The 18,035-nt window shown below is 54.4% G+C and overlaps 1 protein-coding gene across 2 annotated transcripts in view; it reads right to left on the bottom strand.

Annotated features, from left to right (window-relative positions):
• Positions 1–211: 211 nt before the first annotated feature.
• Mdga1 (MAM domain containing glycosylphosphatidylinositol anchor 1) overlaps positions 212–18,035 on the bottom strand; it is a 56,561-nt gene continuing 38,737 nt past the window's right edge. Inside the window, exons 8-17 of one of the 2 annotated variants that reach the window (XM_005360317.2) lie at positions 14,776–15,072; positions 14,084–14,368; positions 12,526–12,677; positions 11,517–11,694; positions 11,241–11,264; positions 10,141–10,293; positions 9,668–9,802; positions 5,500–5,630; positions 5,240–5,348; positions 212–4,676 (exon numbers count right to left, since the gene is read on the bottom strand). In XM_005360317.2, the coding sequence (XP_005360374.1) occupies positions 4,585–4,676; positions 5,240–5,348; positions 5,500–5,630; positions 9,668–9,802; positions 10,141–10,293; positions 11,241–11,264; positions 11,517–11,694; positions 12,526–12,677; positions 14,084–14,368; positions 14,776–15,072 (1,556 nt within the window). In that variant the 3' untranslated portion in view covers positions 212–4,584. The remainder of the gene's footprint in view (positions 4,677–5,239; positions 5,349–5,499; positions 5,631–9,667; positions 9,803–10,140; positions 10,294–11,240; positions 11,265–11,516; positions 11,695–12,525; positions 12,678–14,083; positions 14,369–14,775; positions 15,073–18,035) is intronic. The other variant, XM_026785518.1, reaches the window with a different exon arrangement.

Genomic DNA, 18,035 nt, shown 5'->3' with positions numbered 1-18,035 from the left:
GTGTCTGTCTCTCCCACTAGTTGGATGCAGTGTTTGTCTCTGCAGCAAATGACCAGAATAAGGATTCGCTGTGGGCAGACAACACACTGTGTCCTCTGTCTAGGGCACAGTGATAGGTGGCAAAGAGAGGAAAGACTGCCCCTGCCCATCCCATCCCCTTGCTCTCCCTCCCTGAAGCCCAACACACGCAGGCTGGCCCTGAGTTCTAGAACACTGCGTTTTTATTGATTGAAACAATCGCGGCCGCAACTAGAGGTTACATTTTGGGGTTTGTGGAAGAGAGAAAGATGAGCGACGGGGAACAGAGGCTGAGTGGAGACAGAGAGCAAGGCAAAGGGGTGAGGCAGGGTCGTGAGACCAAAGACGACCCCAAGGCATGTCACCCGTGAATGGGGGGGTCTCCTGTTGTGCTTTTACCTCAGTGGCAGGACGGGCGGGGCAGACGTGGACCTAGGAATCTGAGGAAGGGCTGACTTTCCTCGCATCTGTGAGGCCCCAGGGCTGGAACAGTCCTCTCTTTCCTGTCCCTTATGGGCTGGGGATAAGGACTTGATGAGCAGGAACGGGTGGTGGTGCTTGGGGGTGTCCTAGGGCATTCCACGTCCTGTCCAACTGGGCTGAGATGGGGGAGATGAGGTGTCTGGGTAGAGGGCAGGAAGCGGCTAGGAGTGGGAGAGCATTTCTAAGAGGGTCCCTGGGCAATGAAGGCAGGCCACACATGGAAGGGAGAGGGATGGGGATGGGCAGGTGCCTTCTCTCTGAACCTCAGTTTTCTCACCTGTACAATGGGCACACCAGGTGAGATGCCTCTAAGATCCCTTCCAGTGCTAAAGGTCAAGAGATCTCCAGAAAAGAGTGGTCCTTCTGCCCATACACACACAGACACACACAGATACACACACACGTGCATGCACGCACATGTACACATACACACACACACATGCACACACACACACAGCACTGACAGGACAGAATGCAGCCAAAATCTAAGCTCAGCCAATACCCCATAGGAACTCTCTAGTACAGGTTCATGCTTCACACTCTTAGCCTGTTCCCTGGAAACCCACCCTTCCTGCCCCATGGAGCTGTCCAAGCAGAGGAAAACCCAAGGATACTGCACGTCCTCCGCAGCCTTCCTGGTCCTGGGGAGGACATCAGGAAGATGAGGACACTGGCATCTGCCAGCCTTGGCTGCCAGCCCAGCCTCCTGTGCTGACAGCAGCGGGCAGTGGGGAAACAGAGTCTCCTCTGTCTGGAGCCTGTGGGAGGAGCACTGGCTGCAGCCAATGTTGACAGAGAATGACAGCTTCCATGTGGTACCCGTGCTGTCCACGGGCTGGGAGTGACTATGGCCTGGGAGAAGAGGCCAGAACAGGACAGGGAGATGGTTTCTCGCTTCAAAAATCCTCACAACACCTGTCGCATGTGTGACAGGCCCAGCAGCACTGAAGGCACCCAGAAAAGGGTCCGTTCCGCTCAGTGGCCTGTAGCTAGTCAGTCAGGTAAGAGGTTCCCAGGAGCAGAGGCCAGTGGGACGATGCCCCCAGGGCTGTAGCACTAGGCTTCCAAGGCTTGTGCCATCCCTGCCCTCTCTGTTCCAGCTTCTGCATTTGTGCCATGAAAGACCGGCTTGTCTGAGGCTCACCCTGGCTCTGCTATCCTGAACAGGTACTCTCAGAGAACAGGAGAAAGAGAGTGAACGAGAAAGGACCGAGGGGAGGAATGTGCCAGGAGGAGCAGGCTTGGTCTTCAGATGAATGGCGTATCGCATCCCCGGGAGCTTGCCTGTGGTGTGGTCCCAGGGGCAGGGTGGTCAAGCTGAGACTCCCCATGGGTTGCTATTCAGTCCCTTATCCCTTTCTCCCCCAGACACTAATCTGCAGGGGCTGGGGTAAAAGGGCCCCAAACCCCTGAGAAATGACTCTGGGATCCTTGTGTAAGGCCACAACTTCCCTCAGTTCCCTCAACGCAGAGGGTGAGTCTGCCACTGAAGAGATAAGCTAGATCCCGTCAGCCTGGTCTCCCGGGGTGGTCACAGGCCACCTATCCCAACACTGACCCATAGGACATACAGGAAAGCAGACTCACAGGCACCACGTGCACAAAGCTCCTGCCCTACAGTTACACTTCGGCACTCAGCCTTGAGTACACCTGAGCACTTCCAACACACACACACACCTGACACCACAAGCCCTGCATGCCACGGCTCACACAGATGTGCACACCCCAGCCTTACCCACTTGCACAAGAGGGTAGGTTTCTTAGCAGACAGGCTTTGTAATCTCAGGCCACACACCCTCTGACATGGCTGCTCTCACCATAGGGAAGATTCTGGAATATGGGAATGCATACTACGCATTCATGTGTCCCAGCTCTGAGATATAGAGCAGTCAGGACAATGGGTAGATGTGGGGGAGCAGGCTTAGGGTGGGGTGGGAACCTCAAGGAGGAAGGAGTGGAGCTGTTCTCCAGGATGGCCCTGGAGTTGAGACGATCCGAGCTTCCCGTCTCAGGTTATGCTAAGATACTTCTCAATGTTCCTAATGCCAGGCTGCATTCCGACACCATTGAATCACACCCCTACCCCTGGGCTGAGGCCCAAGCACTTGTACTTTTAAAAGACCTTGGAGGTCAGTTCTAAAGCCAGGGCCAGGGACCACTGGTTTGTGGGATCCATTCCACCTGGTTTCCACCCTAGTCTCCCTTATACCAGCAAGAATGGAGGAGGGGCTCAGAGGGGGAGGGGCTCACAGTCTAGATAGGGGCAACAGACTCCGCACAGATGGGACAGTTAAGGAGCAATACCAGGCAGATGCCATGGAAGCGTGTTCTGGAAGCCAGAGCAACTCACTTCAGACAGAGGCCTCGAAGGGACCAGGAAGGTAGACACGCTGCTCGGGTACCAGAAGGTACAGCTGTAGCCTGGCCTGGCAACCCATCAGCCATGATGATGCTGATGGCGGGGACACAGGCCAGGTGGAGTTGGGGGCTGGGCAGCAAGGGTCCTGATCCTCAGTGTGCGTCCTGGTGCCACGGTGCTGCTGGGAGGCAGGGGCGGGGGTTTCCAGCCTCTTCTCTGCAACTGTCCCCCCAGAATGCACAAGGAAGAGCCCTGTGCTGTGCCTCCAGGCAAGGGGCTAGCCTTCAATAGGGTCGTCTCTATGTCCTTTGTCACCACAGGAGATGCAAGATTTAGGCTGGAGCAGGCAGTCTGAGATTGCAAATAGGGCCAGCACCCACAAACACACCGCGTCATTAAGATGGAAAATGCATACTGTCAGTCACCCACAGAAACTGGGCTTGAGCCCAGCCTCATATTCCTGTACACGCCTGTCCAGAGTTGTGCACAGTGCTACACAGACACGGATGGGCACACGCACTCTTACACACGCAGAGACACGCATACAGACACACTTGGACACAGACACACATGCACGGGTACATAGACTCATTGCAGAAGGGGCTAGGACTCCTCTCTCCCATGGAAACTGGGTAAGGGGTAAAGGGAACCAAAGAGGAAAGTTCTAGATCCTATCCCATCAATTTCAAGTTCCAAGGACAAAGTGCTCTTCCCAGCTCACAGGGAACAAGGAGACGCAGCTACCTCCATCCATCACCCCCTTGCTCCACAGCTGACTGGACAGTGTTCTGTCCTCTCTGCGGACCCCTCCTTCCAGATCTACCCCCCGGGAGACTATATACCTAAGAAACGGGGGCCCCACTCTGTTTATGAGTTCACTGTTCTCTGTGGGAACATGGACTCACAGAAGGAGACTCTATTCCTCTCAAAGCCAAGCCCCACCCGGGAAACTGACATGGACACTTTTTGTATCACCAGCTTCCCCTGAAGTCCCAAGCTGGGACCATCTGAACTGGGGAAGGATGGGGGAGCCGTCCTCACACTGCCCACCCCCTAAGTCCTGTGGTGGGGTCCCTTCCAAGTGGGCACAGTGGGGAGGGGAATATGACATCTCAGGGACAGGCAAGGGGATCTGAGTTGACCGGTGCCTCAACCATCCAGCCTGTGGCCATACTCTGGGGACAGTTGCCTGCAGCAGGTGCAGAACGAGGGACAGAGAGCTCACAGAATCCCGCCTGGCCTGCCTGTGAGCCTTGTGACCTCCAGACACACAAGCCTGATGGCCCACACCTGGCCCCCTCTGCCAAGGCTCTGGGCTGGAGTTTGGCCTTGAATCGGGGGATGGGGCAAGGTCAGAAACAGTGTAGTACAGCCAGGATGAGGCCAGTGTCGCACCGAGGTCCTTGGAGGTGTCGGACGTCTTTCGGCTAAGTCCCTTGTCTCCATAGTAAAGAAGGTGCTGGCAGGTTGGCTAAAAACTTGTGCTTTAATATATCTGTGTGTCTGAGCGTGAGTGTGTGAGTGTGTGCGTGTGTTGAACAACCATCAGAGCCTGGCCAGGCAACTGTCCGTGTTCTCTGCTCATCCTTGTCGCCAATGAAGGCCCCCTCCCTGGCAGGCCGGCCCCGCCCCTGGGCACCCCGGCTGGCAGGGGTCAGTCTTTGGTACGATGTGGACACTTTGGTGTGCCAGGGCGGGGTGAGGTGGGGGCCAGACAGCTCTCATCATCTCTGCAATGCCAAGAGGAAGATAGCCAGGGGTCTCCAAAGCTGCAGGCTGGGCAGGCCGGGGGCTCCGTTGCCTGGCATTACCACCACTGTGACACAAGACAGAGAAGAACCAGGCCAGAGCTCCGGTTAGTTCCAGCAGGGGCAGGGAGGGACAGAGGGCTAGACCATGAGAGGCCTCATGGTTCTGCTTCTTCCCTTCAGGGGGTGAAGGAAGACTGAAGGTTGGAGTTCACACAGTTCCCATAGACACACTCACGGGGGTTAACTCAGCATGCTGCTGTTCATGCTCACTAAGACACAGAACAAAGGACTTGACCTCAGTGGGTCTCAGTTTTTTACCTACAAAATGGGTCTAATAGTATTTGCTATCCTGGGGAGCTGCCAGGAGCAATAAGCGAAGCCTGCTATTGCTGCTTTCTGTCCTGCTCAGTCCACAGGAGACACCTGGGCCGTGGGTACAGACTACAGACAAGTCAGCAAGCTTAGGGGAGGCAGGGCCGGCAGCCCCTGTCAGTTCTCCATTTTCCTCACAGCCTGACTCAGTGTGGTGCCCAAGTGGGCACTCATGAACGTTCCTGTCACCCAGGCACCCTAAACCCCTCCCTAGCAGCCCCCGCCCCCCATCCCCAACCCACTTCAAGTCACATACCTTTATTGGGATCCATCTGTCTCCGGGGGCACTCTCCCTTCTTCAGAGTGACATCATCTATGGCAATATCCCCCAGGTAGCCCGAGCCTCGAACCCCCTCAAAAATAATCTGGGGTGGGGTCAGAGAGTGGGGGAAGGGTTGGGGAAGTTGGGCCTGGCAGCAGAGCTTCCCCACCCCTCCACCTCAGGCTACCTGGAAGTCCCCATCCCCTGTCTTAACCCCCCAGGAACCTGCACGGGACCTTCGCCAAGCCACTCACCTGGAAGGGCCCACTGGGGTTGATGGGCACATGGGCCTGCTGCCACACATTGCCCTTGTTGCCACTGAGGGACCAGGCATGTGTATCTAGAGCGCCTTTGTTCCTGGACCGCACCAGAAGGTTGAGAGAGCCTGTGGCAGGAGAAGAGAGAGCATGGTGAGGTTGGCAATGACATCCTGGCTTCCTTGTCTCCCCTAAGCCAGCCTCTCCCTCCCTCACCAATGCCCACAGCGCTACCCTGCATAATGGAGCCTGTTCCTGTGCCCAGACCAGCCTGCAGAGTTCCTTCCTTTTTTCCTTTCTCTTCCATGTAATCAATGAATCAGGCCTGGAGTGTATATGTGCACATGCGTGCGCACATGCACACACACACGTGCATGTACACACACACACATGTGCATGTACACACACTGCCATCCCCATCCAGGAGGGAAACCATCCCAGAACAGGCACCCCGCCTCACCTCATCCTAGACAAGATTCTCAGAGCACAAGTGCACACCTAGACGGGACATGGTTACTGGGGTGAAGAAAGGGACTTACTATTTTTCACTTATTGTATAGTTTTAAAAATTATATACATAGAGAGATTTATTTTGTTTGTTTGTGTGTGTGTGTGTGTGTGTGTATGCGTGTGCGTGTGCATGTGTGTGTATGTGCAGGCCAGAGGTCAACATTAGGCGTCTTCCTAGCATCTTTTTGTACCCTGACCCTGGAGCTCACTGATTGACAGCTGGGTTGGTAGCAAGCCTCTGGGATTTGCCTGTCTTACCCCCCACCTCCCCAGTCCCATCAGATTACAGTTGTACACCACCGCTCAGCTTTCTCATGGGTGCTGCAGATTTGAACTCAGGTCCTCATGCTTGAGCAGCGAATACTTTACCCACTGAGCCATCTCCCCAGCTCCTTATTTGGATGTCTTACACACTGGGTAAACGTAGCCTTCTGAGCCACGCTCTCCCTAAGACTAATGCTAGGACAAAGTGAAAACACAACACTGCAACACAGAATGAGTTTATTTAGACATAAACGAGGACTGCATGGCTATGGTGAGATTCAGAGCTAGCTGGGGTGCTGACCCATCTGTTAGAGCCTTGGGGATCTGCCAGCCCAGGAGTGCTGGGGGCACTCGGACAGCAGCGGTTGCAGCGTCCTGAAGGCCACACAGGCACCATCAGTGCCCCCTGGACGTCTCTTTCAGCCCTTCTCGACCACTCCCATGGCACAAGAGACCTGGCTCTGCAGGAAAGGGAAATCCATCTTCAGAAGCACCTGGTGGCTGGCATTTCCGTTGCGTTGCTCACAAAGCTGAACCATCTGTGATGCCAGAGAGACCGACACCTCCCTCCCCACACTGCGGGGAGAGTCACCAAATGTTACCTGCCTTGGATGAAAAGAGTTGGCTGGGACCAAGGAGAGCTGATGAGACACAAAGTTTAGGGACAGCTGGTACCCAAAGCTGCCAGGCACAGTGAGTGTGGGGGTGGGGGTGGGGGCTACATAGCAAAGCTAGACCTGGGGGACATGCTAAAGGCTCTCGAGGCTGACAAGACCTCAGCCCTTAGGCATGGGCCCCTAAGAGGATGGCTGCTTGTACCAGCAGAACAGGAAATGGCTACCCTGGCTTCAGCAGGCCCAGAGCCAATGTTTTTCAGGATCCTTACAAACCATCAACTGCAGAACAATTTTGAGTTTAGCTTGGGCTACATAAAACCCTGTCTCAAAAACAATCTTTTCAAAAGATTGATTCATTTTTATTTTGTGGGTATTAGTGCTGACCTGCATACATGCATGTGCACCGCACATGCGTCTCCCAACAGAGTAAGAACAGGGTTTCAAATGCCCCCAAACAGGGGTCTCCGACCACTCTGAGTCATCATGTGGGTGTCAGGAATTGAACCCAGGGTGTTCTTCAAGCACAGCCACTAATTTAACTGTGACGCCATCTCTTTAGTGGAATCAGTGAGCTCCAGGGTCAGCGATAGACCCTTTTTCAAAAAATTAAGGTTGGCAGGGTATTCTGGCGCACGCCTTTAACCCCAGTAAACAGAAAGCAAAGAAAGGTAGATTGCTGTGAGTTCGAGGCCAGCCTGGTCTATACAGTGAGCTCAAGGCCAGCCAGGGCTACATTAAAAGACTCAACCTCAAAACAAAACAAAAAGCAAAATCAGGTGGAACTTGAGAGAGAAGCAATGCCCAAGGTCGATCTCTGACTCCGCACACAGGTGCACACACATGTGCTTGCAAACAAACAGGCAAAACCAAAAGCAATTCGACGAACAGGAAGGGCAGCTGTGTTGGGCAGGGTAGTGAAGGATTGCCCCAGGAGACCCGAGTGAAGGAGAAAATAACATTCCAGGTCAGGGATGGTTCTGAGCAAAGCCCTCAGAGGCAGGAATGTGTCTGGACGATTCAAGCAAGGGATGGGTGCCAGCGTCAGGCGGCAGCAAATAAGGCCAGAGAGGGGTTAGAGCTGTGCCAGGTGATGGGAGACCTGAAGATGGTGACAGGAAGGGTCAGAGGGTCCTGGGCAGAGGAGGAACATGATCTGGAATAGAGTCTCTCACAGTTGGATAGTTCTGTCCGTGGGCTGGATGTGTTCAACCTCTCAAATAGCTCACTCCTGACCCACAGGTCACCCTTAGCTGGCCTCAAAGCTGCCTGGTGTTTGCTCCACTCCTGGGAAGCCCGGAGCAAGGTCTGTGGTCACAGAGCCTGTCCCCTCAGGCTTCCGTCTCTCTAATCCGCCAGGCTTATACCCTCTGTGCCCCCCCCCCCACAACACCTGGATGCCTTGGACCACTCCACGCTGACAGTGACCCACCATCTGCATCTGCCTGGGAGTGAGGTGGCTCACCACTAAGACTAGGGACACCAGAATGAATGGACTTCTCTGAAGCTAAATGGAACCAAGGGCGAACAGCCAGGATCAGCCATCTTCCTCACCCCAGGGGAACCTCTCACAGAGTCCAGACCCTGCCACAGTGCTGGTCTGAGGAGATGGGTAGGGGCAGGGTTCCACAAGTGCAGAATCCTCCATCTCACCCCGTCCTGGAGGGTCCATTTGGCATGACCCTCCTCCCGCTATGTGGAAACTTCTCCAGGGTGAACCTTCAAGCCACCCCTCTGCTACGCAGCGGGGAGGGGGCATGCAAGGGACCGATAAGGAAGGAGTGCCAGGATGATGGATGGCCCAGAGGGAAGCGGTGAGTGTAAAAACAGAGTATAAAACAGTCAGGAGAGAGGCTCCGTGTACAGCCTACTGCCTTCTGTAGTGGCGGCAGGACCAAGAAGAGCAGGAGGTACTTACTGCACCCTTTACAATCGTCAGTCCCTGTAAAATACATTAGCTCTTCCGTAGGTTTAAAAAAAAATATTTAAGACAGGGTCTTACTATGTAGTCCTGGCTTGCTTGGCTTGGCTGGCTCTGTAGGCCAGGCCTCAAACTGACCCTTGCCTCAACCTCCCAGGGCTGGGATCAAGAGCATGCACAGCCACACCCAGCACAAACAGCTCATTAAACAGCCTTCACCTTCTCAGCAGTCTCCAAGCCCAGCCTCCAGACAGACCCTGTTTTCCTCGTCATTTGCTGTCCTTCCACTACCACAGTGGTCACTAACTCCTATCAGATGCCATTAGCAGTCGGATTTGCCTGTCCCCTTGGCTGAGGAACAGAGACTTGTCCTTCTCCCTCAACAGAGGGACGGATGCTGGTACCCGGCAGAAGCTATGGCAGCAGCAGCCGTGCTGGGGAGCTCAGGACTGAAAAGTGATGCTTCCCCCAGCCCTCTCTCCCCATCTGGTGGGCCTTACATCACACTTAGGAAGCAGCACTTCTCCTCAACAGCTCAGGAGGAAACACCTTTCCAATGTTGTGTTTTAAGATTTCAGGGAAATCAGACCCACGTCACTGAGCAATGTGGTCTTGAGGAAACGTTTAACCTCTCTGAATTATATGGATCCCGGTACTTGGCAAGCAGCCGATGCACAACCAAAACAGCTAACCTGTATTCTCCATCCTCAGTTCTACTTGCCCACAGTCCCCCACCCCGACTCCCAGGTTAGCCGACTTGAGAAGCTTAGGCCTCCTTGGGAAGTCCCGAACCTTCTGTGGCTCCCTCATCTTCCCCAGACAGCTCACACAGTAAATATCACGGTCTCCAACTCACCGATGTGTTTCCCGTACATGTGGTAGAAGAAAGAGACACAGTAGAACTTGGCGCTGGCGTTGTACAGGGGACTCACCAACCTTGCACGATCCCCCAGCTCCCGGGGCCTGGATGTCTCGATGAACATGTAATAGCCTGCAGTGGAAGTGGGGGGTGCACTAGCAACCTCTCCCCAGCCACCCCGCCTCTTACAGCTGATTTCCTCCCTGCTTGGTCTTCAGAGCTACCGCAAGTTGCTGAAGTCCATCCCCACCGAGGCTCCTCACCCAACCTTGCAGAACTCTGCTCAGAGCTCAGCAGTGCCAAGCTCTGCGGACAGTTTCTTCCTTTCTGACCTTCAACCAGGCCACAGCTCTGTCTCCCTCGGAGGGTCCCCGAGGATTGTATGTGTCTCCTTCCATTCTTGGGAGTCCATAGGCCTAGACTCCCTCCAGAGACCATGCTCTATTCCATACAACAGACCATGTCCTCACCTTCAGGGGTGCCACTGATGTCAGTAGGTGGACCGGTATTGGGAGAGCGCTTGGGGTTCTGGGTAAGAGCATTCTGCCGCGTCCAGTCAAAGTTGTCTGTCAGGTCCTGAGTGTAACCACAGATCTTCTCATCCTCAAAGTGGCAGGTGTTGTCTGCATAGGGATGGGACAAAGAGACTCAGCCTTAGCCCCTGTCTATCCTGCCCTCCCCTTAACATCCCTAAGCCACCTTTAAATAATCTAAGTAATGGGTCCAGGGCTTCAGGGCCAGAGAGATCAGGCAGTGGGGTCCAGAACAAATTTATTCAGGAACAGGACTTTCTGCCACCGTCTTCTAGTTTAAGACTGCCTTCCAGAATAATGATTCTAGACACATACAATAAAATGCGCAGGGACTTCAAAGGAAATCAATTATATTGAAACACAGTTGTCAAAATATTCTTGTAATCCGCTATATAATAACAGGCCCTCTTTATTATATAATTAGATCACAAGATCTAGCTAGGTCTAATAACTACCGTGGTTCTGTAATACTAATGACTGAAAGTGACATTTACAGATGTCTGCAACAACTGTAAGGCGACGCGGAAACACTGGGTATCCGCGGATGATAAAGTAACAGGTACTGATTATTCTGCAGGGGTTTGTTGTCTACGCTCATCATTAAGGAGCCTGTTAAATTTCTGTCAGAAGCCGGGAAAATAAAGAAATAACGATGCTCCGCTACAGATTCAGACAACCTGTGAGTTCTGCACAGAGGTCCCTCCCAGGAGCTCGGCATCGCAGACTAGCCCCCTGCTCCCTGTCTTCCCCAAGTTGCTTTTTGTTTAGGGGTTTTTATTGCAGGAACAGATGAAATTAGGACAGCCCGACTTTTCCATCCGTTTGGCAGTCAGTGCCCTTCGCCAATGTGCAGTCTTTGAGCCCAGAGTAAACTCTGATTGAGAAGCATCTCCAGCCCCATCCTCTGCTGCTGGCTCTTCTCCATGGAAACACTGGAAGCAGCTATTTTTCTCTCTGAGTATCCTCTCCAGGTCCCCATATCCCAACAGGAGAGCCTCTATGTCCCTAACAGGGGAAGTTAAGGACTGGGATTTTACCTGATAGGTTGGGCGAGTTGATGGCTGAAAAAGCAAGCAAGGAAACCAAGTCAGAACTGAGGTGCATGGCTGTGCAAAGCGTGCCCAGGCTGGGGAGTCAAGGGGAAGGGTCTTCAGAGCCAGGACCGGGGCCCAGTAGGCCTGGTCTGTAATGACATGGTAAGCCTGCACAATGGGGTGACCCAAGTTCAAGTTCAAGGGCGATCTAGGAGGGGTATATTTAATGGGCCCACCCCACCTGCTACTGCCAGAGCTGCTGCCGCCACCATCACCTACGCTCTGTGTAGTGGATGATTCGGGAAGCCATGTCACCAGCCCCGAAGGTGGTGTAGGGTGTGAGGCGGATCTCATAGCTGTGGGGCACACGAAGATCAGTCAGGATGTACTCCAGCAGCTGCCCCTTCTCCACGCGCCGCACAGGGATGGCCTTGACCATGGCATTGTGCTGGTTCAACTGTGGATACAGGAGAGTTCCTAGATGCCCAGCAGGCCATAGTCTCCCCTGAAGGGACAACCCAGACCCTGGAATGCTTCAGGGGAGCAGAAAGAGGAAAAGTCTGGGACATCGGCCCTCGGCTTCCCCATCTTTGAGATGGGGCAATTTGCTGTTCCAGGCCCCCTCCCAGGGCTGTCACCATGTTAACAAGGATATATAACCCTTATATAATATATAATAGCAACAGGTAAGGGACAATTAGTGTGTCCTGGGCACTATAAAGTGCTTAGGCATCATTCGTCATCTAATACTCAAAACAACAATGCTCTGAGATGAAATAGTCACACTACCCCCACTTCACAGATAAGCAAATGAAGGCCAGAAGAGCTGTAATCTTACTAAACTCTTTTCACGCTCTGCTCCTGTCCCCAGGCCCTGTCCCCAAGAATACACAAGAATTCCCCTCCCATTACTGCCGCTTGGGCAGGGCAGGACCACATAGACTGGATCAGGCAGGTGTGAGAGCAGCCAGGCGTACGGGGCGCTGTCCCCGCGGAGCTCCTGATCTCAGCCCTGGGTACCAGAGGAGATGCTCACTCTAGGAGCCATGGTGACCTTGTCCTGCAACCAGCCTTCTTGTGTGTGGCTCTCAGCTGTGCCCAGGGACAGTACGGAGGACACAGTGTGCTCAGAGGCTCCCAGCTCTGGCTGCTACATCCACACTCTTGCTCTGCTTCAGAGAAGTTGCCTAGACAGGAGGGCTGTGTCCAGGAACCCCTCCCATCTCTGTTTCCAGGATCCGCCACGATAACCGCACCCCACTGGCCATGCCTCACGCCCCTGGCGCACCTGGCGGATGCTGAGTCTGTAGTTGAGCACCGGGTCCACAGCGTCTGGCTCCCTCTGCGTCCACTGTAGCACGTAGGAGTAGTTCTTGGACAGCTTGTGGCTGCGGGTGGGGTTGGGGGTGTCGAAGTAAAACTCCGGGCTGTAGGCTTTGGCTGAGAGGGCAGGGAGGGGGCACGGGGCCGTGGAGGATGGAGGTGGGAGAGAGATGGGAAGAGGAGCCGTGGGAAGGGGGTGGTCAGAGGTGGGGGCGACAAAGAGAAAGGGGTGTCGTGAGGAGAGTTGGCGTTGGGAGGAGAGGGGATGGGGAGGATGCAGGTGAGGTGGGAAAGGAAGGGTGATTGTAAATCCCAAGAGGGGTTGTTGGTGAGAATATCAAGGAAGGGCCAAGGAAGAAACAGAAAGATCGGTAAAGACGAGGGTCAGGCATACAGCGAGGGAAGAAAGAAGAAATGGTGGGTGGAGGTCAAAAGGTCGGGAGACAGGGGAAATGGGGGAACAGGGAAAGGGAAGGAGGTGGGAAATGTCACAGGGGCCTCTGGCTGGCAAAGCTGAGTGTGTGGGGAGGGGCCTGGGAGGTGGCCAGTGACCTGCATCTCTAGCCCTGCTATGGAGAGGGTTAAGTGGTTCAAGAATTAAAGGGGCCACCCAGTGCCTTGGAGGGGCTATTGAGAAATCTGGGGGTGCCAACCAATAGGGAAACAGGTCTCCCAGGCTCACTGCCACCAGATCGGGCAGGAAAGTGGCTCTCAAAATGGAGAGGAGAATGAGAGGCCACTGGTCACCCTGGCAGCGTGTCTATTACCCTAGGCTCTCTCAGCAATCCCCACCATGCTGTCCCCTCCATCCTGGCCCATCAGCAGCCCTGTGGGCTCATGGGGGAGAGGCCTAATGCAAAGGAGAGGCTGAGAAGGATGTCTGAGCACCCACAGCCTGTACCTCTAGGGTGGTAACTTGGGGGGGGGGAGGGAGGGGAAGGAGGGCTAGGGCTGGGGAGGATTGTGTTGGGCCAGCCAAGCCTCACCCCGACATTCCCCAGCTTTTTAGGAGCATCTTCTACCCTTCAAGCTACAAGCGGGATAACCAATGGTTTCCCCCATCCGCAGCCTCTGAGGTCAAGCAAGGACCATGGGGCCAAGAACCTTAGAGGAAGAGCTAGAGGCTGAGATGGGACCGGGCCCGAGTCTTGAGTGTGAGCGGGGTCGGAGGGACAGAAGCACTGGGATGGATGAGGCTGAAGGGGTCTAAATCTACCATGGTCGTTTGCAGAGACTGGCTTGAAAGGGACGTGGCTGTAGGAAGCCAAAGAAAGGGACCGAACCCTCAGGAGGGGCGTGATCTTGAGGGGGCGGGCCTTCGAGAAGAGGTCAAGGATTGGATCTGGGCTCTGCGGGGCGGGGTCTACACCTGGTATGGGCAGGTCTTGGAAGATGAACGCCTAAGACGGCAGAAGCAGAACTGAAAGGGAAGCCCAGCTAGGAGTGGCAGGGCCACAGCGGGTGGAGCCTGGCTCCAGGGGGGCGTGGGCGGGAAAGCGGGGTGGGGCCAACCGGACGCTCACCGGAGACCTGGAAGAGGCAGGTGGCTGAGCCCACGTCGTTGGAGACGCTACACTCGTAGCTGCCGCTGCTGTCACGGGTCAGGGCGTCCAGGCGCAGCTCGGCGTGATCGGTGGCCTCGGTGGCGGCGGGGACAACAGGTGGAGGGGGCAGCAGCTGTCCTTTGAAGCGCCACACGGCCGAGGCGATGCGTTGGGGGCTGCCACGCAGGAGCGTGCAGCGCAGGAGCACCGGCCGGCCCAGGGCCTGGCGCACGTCCTGGGAACTGGGCTCCACCTCTGGTGGGACTGGGAACCAGGGCTGCGGTCAGTAGGACCGTGGAGGAGGTGGCTTATTTGTCCCCCAGTCCCGTGACCCTGGCCTAAGAGGATCTCGGGGCCTATACACACTCGTAACTCATTCATACAACAGCCAAGCTCAGAATGCCGGCGGTTCCCTCCACCCATGCTTCCCAGACTGGGCCTCTGGTTGTGCTCTTTTCATGCCCTCGACCAACACGTAACGAAAGACCGCACAGCCACGAAACTTAGAGCACTATCGCTAGACCTAGTTCAAATTCAAGGCTTGCTGTACAAACTGAGGCAAATTATAGCTTTTCTGTGCCTCGGTAGAGGAATCGTCAGTTTTCAGGTGTGCAAGCAGTAAGTGGAGGGGTGGGAGTGGCCTAGGCTGGGTGTCTGGGGAGGGGACTCACAGTGCACTGTCAGCTGCACCTGAGCCTCCCGGGATCGTACGTTGAAGCCATTGTAGCGAGCTGTCTGGCAGCGGTAGGTGCCGCTCATGTCACGGCTCACGCGCTCCAGTCGCAGCTTCCCATCCGGAGTCTCTTCCAGGGCCAGCCCTGAGGGCAGCAGGACGACCTCTTTGTCTACGCGAGACCACAGCACTGGCGGCCGGGGCTTGCCCCGCACTTCACACTGGAGTTCGGCAGGAGAGCCCTCGCGCACGGTCACCACCGAGCGGCCCTTGGGCACACTGATGGTGGGCGGCACTGGAGGAGGGTGAGAGAGGTGGATGTAGTTAGGGATCCCTGGTCCCGAAAGTGGGGCTCTGCTTTTCCCCCTTATCCAGCCCGTGGGTGCCACGGTCCCTGAGAATGCTCGGATCACAGCTCAGTGACTGGCCTTCCCCAGTCCTCTCCACCTCAGGCTCTCCCAGCTCAGAAAGAGCCCTAAAGTCAGCCTAAGTAAGTCTACTTCCCTAACAGTCACACAGGGGTGTCCTATTTTTCTTTTTCTTCTTGCACATGTTGGAGGGTGAGAAAGGATCTCCTTTAGTCCACCCAAGCTGGCCTTGAACTTGTTATGTAGCTGAAGTTAGCTTTGAACTCACCCTCCTGCTTCAGACTCTCAAGCGCCTTCCACCTCTTCCTTCCCAGCATTACTCCTGGCCCTTGAGCATTTCTTAGAGATTTATGTTTGTGTGTATTTATGTGTGTAAGCATGTGTATGCACACATGCACACATTGCCTAGGGAGGCCAGAAGAGGGCACTGGATCCCCGGGAACAGGAGTTACAGAGGGTTGTGAGCCACCCTAGATTTCCAAAGCACGCAGAGGCTGGGAGCCAAATTCTTGTCCTCTCCAAGTGCCCTCAACCACTGAACCATCCCTCCAGCTTTTCTTGCCTACCGTATTAGCACACCACCTTAACTCTACCCTCGACTTCCAACATCCTGTAGCCCTCCTTCCAAAGTAATAAGCACACTTGGTTTCAGAAGGGCGCGCAGGCTGGAGCCTTCTGCATGCTAAGCCAGTGGCATCGCAGCTGAGCCACAGCCTAGCGCTGAAATCACTATCAGAGTTCTGTCGTTCACAGTCAAACCCACTCCACCCCAACACACTGCCAAATGGAGGGCTCTGAGAAGACCTCCCTTGGTCTTAACCCACATCAAACGGTTTATCATTAAATGTCAAGTATTGAACATTAAATATAATTAACTATAAAGCAATTATTCGTAAATGACTATACAAACCAGGCGAAGGGCCAGTTGTCTGGTTTATATAAGTTGTGCCCTGCCAACATCTGTACATCTATTGGCTTCCATTTTACAGCTTTCTCTTGGTATTTTGGAGCCAGTTTGTTCATTTTCCATCCCCCTCTAGGTTTAAATTGTTCCCAGAGGCATTTACAAGGCTTCTGTGCTGCAGGCATTGGACCCGTGAGCCCAAAGCAGAACCAGCCCTAGGCTGCTTCCCTAGGTCAGACACTTCCGAGCTCCCCCAGGATAGAGTTCCCCCTCTCAGCGGGTGCTGAGGTTAAAGCTCTATACTCAGGCGACTCTGGCCTCCCATGACCTCCAGCCTCAGCTCCCATCTGTGCCCCAGTGTCCCAGCTGTGTAACTCACTTTATGAGGAATCTGCTCATCTACCCGAGACACAGCTTCTCCTACACTGGGCAGCCCCCCCCCCATGTTCTTTTCTTTGTTCTTTTCTTTCTTTCTTTCTTTCTTTCTTTCTTTCTTTCTTTCTTTTTTTTTTTTTTTTGTTGTTGTTGTACCCCTTCTGGGTTTATGTCTTCACCTAGCGCTCTGCTAGTCCAAGAATCATGTGGAACACACCTCCTGCAGAAAGCCTTCTCTGGCTTCCTAGGTAGCCTGGCCTTCCTTTGCCTGTGTCCCCTTTACAGACCCCTCCTTGGCCTCCTAAGCAAGAGTTGCAGCATTTTCCCTGCCCTCTCCCTTCTCCTAACGGCGCTAGCTCCCCTGCCCAGACAGCGAGTTCTGAGGAAGGGTCTGGTGGGTTCTTAGTTTGCCACAGCTTTGCACAAAAGACTCTGCAAAATCAATCTGTGGTCTTTGCAGAGTTCCCATCTACTCTGAGGTCCTGCTCGGGCCCATCTCCTTCTAGAAGCCTCCTCTGCGCTCTCCAGTCTCATTGGGTTTCCGTGTGTGCAGATGTCAGGGCGAGAGGGTCCGCTGAGGGTCTAATTGCCCACCAAGATAAATTGAGGCCAGAGCTTAAGTGTCAAAGGAAGAAATACTCATAACGATCAGAGTTGGCAGTGTACTGGCTGATCACGTGACTCACCAGCCACGCTCAGCTGGCTTCTCAGTAGAAGGTCCTAAGGCCCTCTCCCAACAACCACCCTCTGGCCTCTTGCCATCTTCCTGCAGTGCCAAGCACAGACTCCAAAGGCCCCTGGCCGGGCTCCCCCGTCCCCGCCCAGCTCCACTGCTTGCTAAGTGTCTCAAACTCAAGATTGTTTCTTCCTCAGTAAAATGGGAAGATAAATTGCTACCCGTGACCAGCTGGCAAGGTAACTCCATGGTAAAGGCACTTGCTGCCAAACCTGACCACCTGGGTTTGATACCTGGCACCTACACGGTAGAAGGAGAGAACCCAGCTCCAGCAAGTTGTGCTCTGGCCTCCACACGTGCCCCACAGTACGTGTCTACACGGGCACATCCACAAGAATAAAGGAGTAAAACAGTGGGGGGGGGGAACCCTGTCACTATAAAATAGGTCACAGAGGTGAATGAAGAACTCACAGGCTTATAAGAATCCACTCAATTTCCTATTATCAACTCACCGTATTATAATAATTATCTTAAGAATAAAGACCTGACTCTTCACCATGGCCTGTCACAGGATGCATTCTGCCCCCTCAAAATCCATATGTGGTCATGCCAGTGTATGAAAAAAAATGTGGCTATATTATAGGCAGGCCTTTCAAGGCTGAAGCCAATGGGATCTCCCCTTAATCCAGTCTAAGACACAGACACTAACAGGGAGATGCCACCAGTCAGCCAGGGAGCCCAACTCTGCTGGTACCTTGACCTCAGACCTCCAATCTCCATGGCTGAGAAGTCTTCAGGGTGGCGTCTCTGAGCTTGTACCATTCCACTCTCCTGGTCACCGTCCCTCTCCCACCCCCCAGAGGACCAGTGCACTCTCCCTCCTGGCCACCGTCCCTCTCCCACCCCCCAGAGGACCAGTGCACTCTCCCTCCTGG

Source organism: Microtus ochrogaster, linkage group LG2 (genome assembly GCF_000317375.1).
Source record: "Microtus ochrogaster isolate Prairie Vole_2 linkage group LG2, MicOch1.0, whole genome shotgun sequence".
In the NCBI taxonomy this organism is placed as follows: Eukaryota; Metazoa; Chordata; class Mammalia; order Rodentia; family Cricetidae; genus Microtus; species Microtus ochrogaster.
This window is presented reverse-complemented; position numbering and strand designations above follow the sequence as displayed.